The sequence below is a fragment of the Glycine max genome, chromosome 9 (genome assembly GCF_000004515.6).
Source record: "Glycine max cultivar Williams 82 chromosome 9, Glycine_max_v4.0, whole genome shotgun sequence".
Classification (NCBI taxonomy): Eukaryota; Viridiplantae; Streptophyta; class Magnoliopsida; order Fabales; family Fabaceae; genus Glycine; species Glycine max.
This window is the reverse complement of record NC_038245.2, coordinates 6,060,460-6,071,888: the sequence shown is the minus strand read 5'-3', so window position 1 is coordinate 6,071,888 and position 11,429 is coordinate 6,060,460. Positions and strand designations below refer to the sequence as shown.

Below are 11,429 nucleotides of genomic sequence, written 5' to 3'. Positions count from 1 at the left end.
CCGGAAAGTTCTAAGGGTTAAAATGAAAGGTAAAAGCTTCTCATTTGATCCAGCAGAGGAGGAGCATATAGCCTATTTCACTCAAGTCACACCCACGAAACTCTGGCACAAGAGACTTGATCATTGCCATCTTGAAAGAATGCTAAACATGAAAAAAAGGAAATATGCAAAAGAAAATTTGAAAAAGTTTCAAATGGAAAAATGCAAGTCTGTTAGCACACCAATGAATCAAAAGAAGAAATTTAGCAAGGAAGAAGGTGTTGATAACATTGATGAAGGATATTGTGGGAGCTTGATTGAATGTCTAATGTATCTCACTTCAACAAGGTCAAACATTCTATTTTCTAAAAAGAACAAAATTGGAATTTTTGTTGACAATCAAGTAGTCATTGTTATTGCAAACAATCCCGTGTGTCATGGGAAGATTAAACATTTCAACATCCAAGTTTATTATTTGATAAAGATGCAACAAAGTGGAGAAGTGAACTTAATTTACTGCAAGTCTAAAGATCAATTGGCTGACATGTTTACAAAGTCACTACCTATCAACAAACTTGAACTCAAAGAATTGGAGTTTGCAGTTCCAAAAGCAAGGAGGAGTGTTGAAGATATACTTTTGTAACTGCATAATATTTTATTTTTCAATTTTTAAGATAGGATTTAGTAAATAAGTTCATTTCCTATATTTTAGGAGTAAGGCAGTTTTAATGGATTAGCCTAGTCAATAAGTGGTTCCTATCTTTAAGGAGCAAGTTAGTTTTAATATTCTGTTTTGCTAATATCTTGTTATCTAATTAGTTTATCTTTTGCTAGTTATTGTATCGCTACCGAGAACAATTTGAATTAGAATAGAATAATTCTATTTCCTCCGCATACGCATTGTCTCTCTTCTCTCCTCTTTTTTTTATAATTTTCTCCACAAAACCAACAAAAAGGTATCAAGAGAAAGAAGAATGGAGATTTCCAACAAAGATATATACCTGGCAGGGTCTTTCAAGATAAGTAACTGCCAACATATTGGGCATTCTTTGCTTCTCTGCAACCTTAAGGGGAGAATAAAAGATTTATAGATGAAAGCAAACAATTCACATCACTATCCAAGGCTTAAAAAAAACAAAATTTGTATGTCTTCCTCAATATCAACAATGATGAAATAACCATCTCTTTCATATTTAACATTTGGACATTTGTCACAGACCTGAACAGGTAAATTGAGAAATAGGAGTGAAAATTTCTAGATATGTTAACAATAGGAATAAAATAAACCTGCACATACCCCCTCTCCCGAATAAAAGAGAAGAACAATTGTCTGGTCTTGAAAATTAGCAAGAAGTTTCATATACAATCATGGTCATCTAGGAAGAATTTGTATGTTTGTATTATAAAGTATGCATCCAAGGAAAAGACAAAAAATAAGAAAAGATAAATTCTTTTAACATTCTTAAAGATGTTTTACATGCTATGTGAACTGTTGAAACATTTAGGACCTATTTGCTGGTGATATACCTCATTTCTACAATTACAGTGTCTCTTCCCAGGTGTTGGCTAAAAACATTTTTCTCCCTCCAAACCTGTTAATTAAAATGTAAGAACCAAGGGTCATAAAAGAGAGATAGTGAAGCAATCACCTAATACCTGAGAAGTTTTATACTTCTAGCATACAATTTTGCCTTACTAGTGGTAAAGTATGTGCTCGGTGATTGTATTCCAGTCTCAGTCTTCCATGCAAACACCACTATTCCATAACTTCCCAATAACCCACTATGCAAATGGTAGTCCACTATGTCTAAAACCAAAATAGCAGCTTTTCTACTAAGCCATATGTGGTCCATACACACCAGAAAGTTCCATTTTGGATGTTTCACGTAGTTGTATATTAAAATTTACTTCAAAATCTTTTTTATCTTCTTCAAGTAATATTTTAAACACAATTTGAACTAATCACATCATGCATATAAACATCCAGACCAAGCAAACCCCACGTTCCTATAATTTAACCTCTCTTAATTAAAAAAATAATAATCAGAAATCACAAGTAATCTGAACAAAAAATAATTCAAAACTCAGAACACAAAACCATTAATTAGACAATTTAAATTTTAAAATTAAGATCATTAAATAAACTAATATAAATAACAGGTCATTTAATTCGAACGTTGAATAATTAATACTAGAATAATAACAAGTCATTCAATTCATCATTGAATAATAAGACTAAAATAACAAAGAACATGAAACTCACGATCAAACAAGCTTTACCTGAATTAATGAAGCCATAACAAAATGAACAATTACCACAACAACAAGAATCCCACGGAGACCGCTTTTTACATGCTGGCAATTATGAATTAGAATGAAATATTTTGAATCATAACTTGATAATGAAGGAAGAATGTGATAGGCATGCTAGCAATTGTGTGATGACTTACCCCTGAGATAATCCATGATAAAGGTATACAAATGTGGTCCTGTTAGTCCTCCGCGGGGTTCTTTCGAGCATTGCTCTAATAGATCCATGAAACATGACAAAAAGTGAGTGAATTTCCTTGAGAACTTTTCTTAATGCATCAACTCTCCATATAGGTTCTGAATCATTGATTTTGTCTGCCACTTACAAGGAAACAACCTCATATCAAATGAATACACAATTCCAACCATTGTGATTTGAGAATGAAAAGAAAGAAAGGAGAAATGGGAGAACAACCCAAGACTATCCAGATATCGGGTTCGGCCTTGAATAAAACATGAGAATGTCTTTCTGCCTCTGGAGAGAAGATTCTGCAATAGCAGAATGAATCAATTAATAAAATAATCGAATTTGAAGACACACCCATTGCTATTGCAATTCAATCTCCTCAATCTCTACCTTCCCTTACTTACCAGTCAACTAAATCAACTCCCAGAAACAAAGATTCAACACTCAAACCCACTGAACATGAACAAGATCAAACAGTTACAAATTGACACACTCACTCACTAACATAACTTGACTTACGAGGAGAAAATGTCTTGGAATAGCATCCCATTCCACCGGTAGCATGCTGTTTCAAACCTTCTTCACCTTATGTTAGCGGTGGTTCCCTTAAGTTCGAGACTAAGGGCAGTCTCCTAGAGGAAGAAAGAAAATAACAAACTTAAGCATGAATGTTCTACGTTTTATTTAGTGCCTCTTGATATTTAAAGGCCTATCAAATATGTATAATAACTGCAATCTCATTATAATAACCGCACTTTCACTACGATAACCGCTACAATAACCACTACAATAACCACCACAATAACTACTTCTAGAATGACAACTACCCCTATGGCAAGTTTCCATGACAGAGCATCTTCTTCCTAACATTCCCTAACCCATCAAAAACACCTTGTCCTCAAGGTGTTGGGTGCAGAAAACAGAACCTGGATCCCAAATGAAAATGGGTGTAAGAATTAGTGCCTGAAGATGATTGCGGAGACAGAGCCCTTTGGCAGCGACGAGAATGGTGAAGAGGAGGAAGAGGAAGGGGTGATTGAGATTTGTGTCCCTGACCGTGGTAGTACACACAATAGAAAGGGAGAAGCGAATGCCAAAGAGAAGGATGCTGTGATTGGATGGCTTTGTGTGGGACCGGTTACTGACGGTTGAGAGGGGGTCGGAGGAGAGTGTGTGGTGCTTGTTAACGAGAAGGTGGAAAGTTGCCATAGGAAGGGGAGGCAACGTGGTTTCTACTGTTGGTGGAGGCAGTATGGTTTTTGCTGTTGGTGGTGGTTTAGCAGAGGAAGAAGATGGGTTGGTTACCTTGGGAAGCAAAGGCGGCATAGGTGGTGACTTTGCAAAGGCAGAAGATGGAGAGGGTTGTCTGGGTACCATGGTATTCAGTATCCAGAGAATGTCATCAAGTTTGGAAGCAATGGAAGTTTGGGCTGCAGTAGTGGAAGTTTGGATTGTAGCGAGGTTGGCCATGGTGGTCTCAAGACGATCCACACAGGCGGTGGAAAGTTCGGTGTCCACCATTGAAGAGTGACAGGTCGGACCAATTTTTAGCGGTGGTTCCCTTAAGTTCGAGACTAAGGGCAGTCTCCAAGAGGAAGAAAGGAAATAATAAATTTAAGCCTGAATGTTCTATGTTTTATTTAGTGCCTCTTGATATTTAAAGGTCTATCAAATATGTATAATAACCGCAATCCCACTATAATAACCGCACTCCAACTACGATAACTGCTACAATAACCACTACAATAACCACCACAATAATCACCACAATAACTACTTCTAGAATGACAACTACTCCTATGGCAATATCAATTGTTAGCGGTGGTTCCCTTAAGTTCGAGACTAAGGGCAGTCTCCAAAAGGAAGAAAGGAAATAACAAACTTAAGCCTGAATGTTCTACGTTTTATTTAGTGTCTCTTGATATTTAAAGGTCTATCAAATATGTATAATAACCGCACTTCCACTATAATAACCACACTCCCACTACGATAATCGCTACAATAACCACCACAATAACTACTTCTAGGATGACAACTACCTCTATATAAGTTTCCATGACAGAACATCTTCTTCCTAACACCTTACCTATCACAAATGCTTCTCCTCTCGGTGTCAGAGAGTACTATTGATTCCCTAAGTTCTGACGGTGTCTTTTTCTAACCAAAGATCCACTTTTCGAAGGTCCCGAGCCAATTCGATGAGAGCTCGGAGGCATAGAACTCGGTTTAGTCACTTATGCCATGCTTCATTTCGTCGCGCGTACTTTACCAATCAACACACGCCATCGAGATTGATCTGCAAGTGCAGATTACGTAAGCGAGAAAGGATTTGCAATGGAATTCACAAATCGCACAATCAGAGAACAGGATAAGTGTACTGCTAATTATGAGCGCCAGGGAGTGTAGATTCATGTCTTAGGTTTTAAAATTAGAACAGAATAAATATGAAAATTGTTTTTTACTTTCTATATTTTATATTTTAATTTTTTTTTAGTTTTTATTATTAGTAATATTGTTAATTATAATTAATTATAAAAATTTTAACAAGTAATTTATTACTAATTTATCATAAGATAATTTATAATAAAAAAATAATTGATAATTTATAATTAATTTATAACTAATTATTTTTATATTTTGTTTAGTAAAGACTAAAAGGTAATTAAAATGTAAATTATAGAGATTAAAATATCATTTTTAAACTATAAGAACTAAAAAAGAATTAAAATACAAACTATAAGACAAAAAAGATCACTTTTAAACTATAGGAACTAAAAAAATTACTTTTAAATTATATGGACTAAAAAATACCAATCGTAAAATTATAGGAACTAAATAAATAATATAACCTTAAATTTTTTATTTTAAGATCAATTTTTTAAAAAATTAATGTTAATCATGATATTTTATTTATAAAATATCAAAACTCATTTTGTAAAATGGATTTTCATCAAAATAAACGTTCACTTTGCTATGGTAAATCTTGTTTTGTAGTATTTTGGTTGTTCTGACCCAAATGACCCAAATGCAGGCTAGTGGACAATGACATTGATTGTTTTGTATATGGGTTGGGTGTCCCTTGTATCCTATTGATATATTCCTTTTGCCTTATTAAGAAAAATTGCATTAGAAACTACTATATATTAAATGCTCTAACAATTAATGATTAAATTGACACCACATCCTGTTTGACTCTCCACTTTTCTTTTATTGGTACTCTCTATTTTAGTCTGCTCTTTATATACATGTTAACTTAAAGACAGCAAATTTACCAAAGTAACTTATCTTCTCTCTTGAAAGAAAAATGCCACAGAGGAATTTAGTACTATTTTCCACAACTATGGTTGTGCTATTGCTATCTAGCATAGTGCTCACACAAGCACAACCACGATCATGGTCAGCATTCCAAGCATCCAAAGAACTAGCCACAAAGCTTAGTCGTAACCCTCAAACCTTTCCACATGCCTCAACCGATTATGGGCACATAGTTCACAAAACCCCAGTGGCAATTTTCAATCCATCTTCTGTTAGTGACATCTTGGCCTTGATACATTTCTCAAACTCTCTTCCTAACCCATTCCCCATAGCCCCTAGAGGGAAAGCACACTCTGTTCATGGACAAGCCATGACAAAAGATGGGGTGGTGTTGAATATGACTAACCTCAATAGCAGTTTTCAAAATGGGTTAGGGGTTTTGGTGTCTGCTTGTGATGGAAAAGGTCCATTGATTTGTTATGCTGATGTAGGTGGTGGCCAAATGTGGATCGATGTCTTGCATGCATCCCTTGAACGTGGACTCACACCTTTGTCTTTGACTGATTATATGTATGCCACTGTTGGGGGCACACTATCTAATGCTGGCATGGGTGGCATGTCCTTTCGATTTGGACCTCAGATCTCTAATGTTCTTGAATTGGATGTTATTACAGGTATGACTCACTCAATTTTATCAATTAATTTTCTTCCATACTCATCTACACGCTTGTTCGAAGTGAAACATTTAACTGAATTTTTTTTATCTTGGATATCACAATTGTGTAATTTTTCGTCTAGATTTGTGATTATGTTAATTCAATCTGTATATCTTAATAATTATATTAAAGTCCCTCCCTCCTTCAATTATCTGTCAAATATTTAACGAAATATATTTATGTGACATTTGAGAATGTTGATGGGTTTATATGTGTTATTTTAGTCGATTAGATTTTACGTGTGAAGTTTTAGTGTCTCCCAAATTCTTATTAACATTGTGGGAAAAAATGAGAAAACAATCGCAGAACTGGAGTTTGATTCCAGATTATTATTATTATTTAGTAATTTTATTATTATCTATATCATAATAGTATATTTATTAACTCATTTAATATCATATTTATTACATATATTTAGTGTAATAATAGTATATTTATTACATTCTTTTTACATACAAAAAGTCAGAAAGACTTAAAAGCTTCTACAAAAAGAAATACCTGTTATATCAGCTCTTAAAGAATTACATATGAAATCCTACGCATTTATTACACACACACAAATATATATATATATATATATACTTAAACAGAAATATGAATTGTTATTATATTTATAATTAGTATTTATATTAATAGAACAATTTATAGTTTATACTATGGAATAAATTTTTAAATATAAATTTATTATTTATATTGATATACTCATTTATAGTTTTTACTAAGATATAAGTTTATAAATATAAATTTGCACCTCTTGTGATTTTGAACTGGTTTTTTAATAAATAAAAAATAAATAAAAAGATTATAAATATAAATTATTATTACATTAACATAATAATTTACATTTATTAATTTAATACTAAATATATATAGTAAATGTATCATTAAATGAATGTAGTAAACATATTATTAATTTTCAAAAAAGTTTTAATACTTTTTCACCCTAGAAATATACAAATTTTTTTTAATTGATATAATTTTTTTTTGTTTATGATTCTTGTATTAATATTTAAACCTTCCGTTGGAGATTAACGGGTAAAAAATACAAGGTTTAAACATTATATAAGTAAAGTTTTCTTACAACGACAAAACAAAACTAATTAATATATTTACAGCTAATGATGTTTGTTTAAAAAGTGCTAATTATATTTTTTTGTTCTAGTCAATGTTGTATAGTTACCCAACATATAATCAGTGACGGACTTTTTAGTTGTGGGGAAATATTCATTATATATATATATATATATATGAATCGGTGCTGCATATAATACAATATATACAATTTTACACTGAAAACTGTATATTATTAAAATTTATCAGGAATTATGCTTAAATATCTTATTGTATCTATCTTATTAAAGAAATCTAATTATATCTATAAAATAAAGGTTTATTTCGATCGTTTTGATATATTGTAAATATTATTTTTTTTGTTTGTTTTTCTCGTATAAACTTTAATACATCTATATATGTGGCTTTTATATATAGGGAAAGGAGACCTTGTGACTTGCTCCAAGGAGCAGAACTCAGAGGCATTTTACGCTGCTCTTGGAGGATTAGGTCAATTTGGGGTGATAACAAGAGCAAGAATACCTCTAGGACCTGCACCTACTAGGGCAAGTATTAGTTTCCCCCTTTCATATAGATTTCGTAAGGGTGAAAATAAAAATAATATTTTATAGGACTAAAATTAAACTAATTTCATATAAACCTAAATTAAAACTCACTCAAATTATAGATGTATTAAAATCATATTTAATCTATATATATGCCATTTAATTTTAATTGAAACATACATATTATATATAGATCATTTTTTCCTGTAAACTTAGTCTTAGACACTATACAACTTCAATACTATTAAAATTGTACCAAAATTAACTATCTTAAAACTAAAAATGAGAATAAGTCGGGTAATTGACATAAGTCTATGAGCTCACTTGTTTAAAGCTTGGTCTCATCTATCTAATAAAAAAAGTTAAACTTAAACTTTTTAAAAAGTCTATTTATTTATATAATTTAGACTTGGACTTGTGAAAAAACTTATTAAACTGTATAGACCGGTCTAATTATTCATTTAAATATAGTAAAACATTAAAATATATTATACTTTTATTTTAATATCTTAATATGTTAATATATTTTTATCATAAATAAAATGAATATTTGAAATAAATAGATCTTTAAATATGTAATAAGCTAAACTATATCATATCTTAATTTTTATAACATGCCATACCTATATATTTATATAACGTCTAACTTGACCTAACATATTATCACCCCTACTTAAAAATTATTTATCTATTTATTTTTAACAAAGTTTTTTTCATGTGGGTGTTTGCAGGTAAAATGGCTCCGCCTGCTATACAACAACTTCACTGCATTTTCAAGAGACCAAGAACATTTAATATCGTTCAGTGAAAGGAATGACATTGCTACAGCAGATTATGTAGAAGGCATGCTTCTATTGAATCAGCCGCCACTGGATCTTCTCTTTTATCCAGCTTCTGATCATCAAAGGGTAACTTCCTTGGTAACTCAATATGGCATTATCTACATCTTGGAGCTTGCCAAATACTATTACAATAACTCTCAGGCACATGTCAATGAGGTAACTTGAAATAAAAGTTGTTTTTAGCATCTAGTTAGAAACTTCTTTTATTTTTATTCTTATTTTTTTATGGACAACATATATAATGAATTTAGTAAAGAAATACAGAGATATTCTAATTGTTATATATTCATCATACATCAAAGATCAAATTAATCCTCCTGATTGAAAAGAATTTTGTTTTCATGAATCCAAAAGAAACATGTCTCAAACTCACTCAAATTGTATGGAACCCATATATTAATTAATTTATGTACAATTCATTGTTTTTTACTAAATTGATTATTTTTCTTGTTTCTTAAATAGGAAGTTGCATATTTGCTGAAAGGGTTAAACTTTGTACATACATTTGTGTTCGAAAGAGATGTGTCATACGAGGAGTTTGTGAACAGAGTTTATCCTTTGGAGCAAATGCTTAGGTCAGAAGGACTTTGGGAAGTTCCTCACCCTTGGCTGAACCTCTGGGTTCCAAGATCTAGAATCTCAGATTTTGATGAAGGTGTTTTCAAGGACATTGTTCTTAAGCAAAATATTACTGGCGGAAGTTTTCTAGTCTACCCAACAAACAGAAGAAACAAGTAAATTGATTAGATTATTTATTTTTTTGTGAGTGTCAAATTATTATCTAGATCACCCGTCTCCTTTAATTTACATATCCTTTCTAGTGTTTCCAATATATAAAAAAATGACACCTCACTAAAAAAAATAACAAATAAGAGAATTTATTGTTTTTTAACCACATTTTTTTATTGAGAGAAAACACTCCACAAGAAAAATAATAATAACAACAAAATAATTTATGTAATTTTTAAAAGAAAAGGTCACTTAAATTTTTGCAACTCTAAAATTAGTTATTGAAAAAAAAAACCTCAAGTCTCACATTTACTAGAGGAACCTCCTAAGTTTTTTCTAAAATGAATATATTTCTAAAGGATATGAGACTTAAAGTTTTTTCAATATTAATTTACAACATTGTGCTCTGATTCAAAGTCAAGCAATCTCCTAGAATAAAAGAGATTGAAAATAGCACTAACACTATTGGTGGGGTTTGTGGTTTGTGGTCTGTGGATTTAAATTTGGCATGTGGTATTTAACAGAACTTCAACAGAGGTATAAATTATAAAAGATTTTTTTTTCTGAGAAAAAGAAATAAATGGAGGTATGTTATTAAAAGAGGGAGTATGAATAACAACTGTCCTAATAATACTCCATTGGGCCTGACAGTAGGAGTTGGGCCATAACAATTAGGGACAAAAAATAATTTTGGTTACTAAATTTAGTCAATAATTCCTTTTCTTAGTCACATTAGATGTTTCTGTTCCAATTTATTTGCTTATGTAAATGACTTAATTTATACATATGTGAGGATTAAATTGAATCAACATTATGCTTCACAGGTGGGATGATAGGATGACACCAATTACACCTGACGAAGATGTTTTCTACGTTGTAGATTTTTTGCGTGTTGCTAAAACGTTTGATGTGGTGGACAAACTACAGGTTCAAAACAAACAGATACTGCGGTTTTGTAATGATGCTGGTATTAAGATCACAGAGTATCTTATCGGGAACAAAACTCATCAACAATGGGTGGAACACTTTGGCCCAAAATGGAAACTTTTTGCAGATAGAAAAACTGAATTTGATCCCAAAAAAATATTGTCACCTGGACATGGGATTTTCCAGTAAATAATGTGCTAGGTTTCAGTGAAATCTCTCATTTTGGAAATTCATGAAATAAAAATGAAATTCTGTACCAGAAAAAAAAAAAAAAACTTGTTGTGTAATTCTGTGCCAAACATACATTGAATTGGATTGAAGTTATTATGCAATTTTGTACGAAAAAAAACTTATGTATTTGATTATTTTATGTTTTTTTATTAATGTTGAATGTTCAAATATTCTCATGACTCACGAACAACGGCAGATCTAGAAGAAAAAAATGGTCGTAAGATGTGTTGATGGTATTTAAATGAATGCATGTCTACTTCAAAATTTATTTGATAGACTCATTTCGTAAAAAAAAAAAATAGAAATAACCTATTTAACAATACTTGTTTGGAAAATAAATTTAAAAATAAGAAATTTGGTCGTTTTTTTATATAGAAAATAGCATTGTTTTTATGATATTTTAATGCAATTCACGATTTTATGTTGTTGGGTTTTTAAATAAATAAAAGTTACATAAAACTTTAGTTTTAAATTTTCTTTGGGACTGTGAATGGAGTTAAACTCTAAAAAAGATCTATAATTCCAAAGTCAGGTTACCATCAAATATTGACATATAGCAAAAAAAAAAACTACTCCCTTGGGAAAATTATATAAAATATTACCTTGTCAAGAGACTTGCATTTATACAAATGATTTA

At 31.2% G+C, this 11,429-nt stretch overlaps 1 protein-coding gene across 1 annotated transcript; it reads left to right on the top strand.

The window, feature by feature from the left end:
* Positions 1 to 5,772: 5,772 nt before the first annotated feature.
* LOC100793158 (cytokinin dehydrogenase 3) lies at positions 5,773 to 10,809 on the top strand. Its single transcript, XM_003534867.5, has 5 exons — positions 5,773 to 6,405; positions 7,936 to 8,063; positions 8,795 to 9,061; positions 9,368 to 9,639; positions 10,459 to 10,809. Exons 1-5 carry the CDS (start codon positions 5,781 to 5,783, stop codon positions 10,748 to 10,750), a joined length of 1,584 nt encoding a protein of 527 aa, XP_003534915.2. The 5' UTR covers positions 5,773 to 5,780; the 3' UTR covers positions 10,751 to 10,809.
* Positions 10,810 to 11,429: the final 620 nt, after the last annotated feature.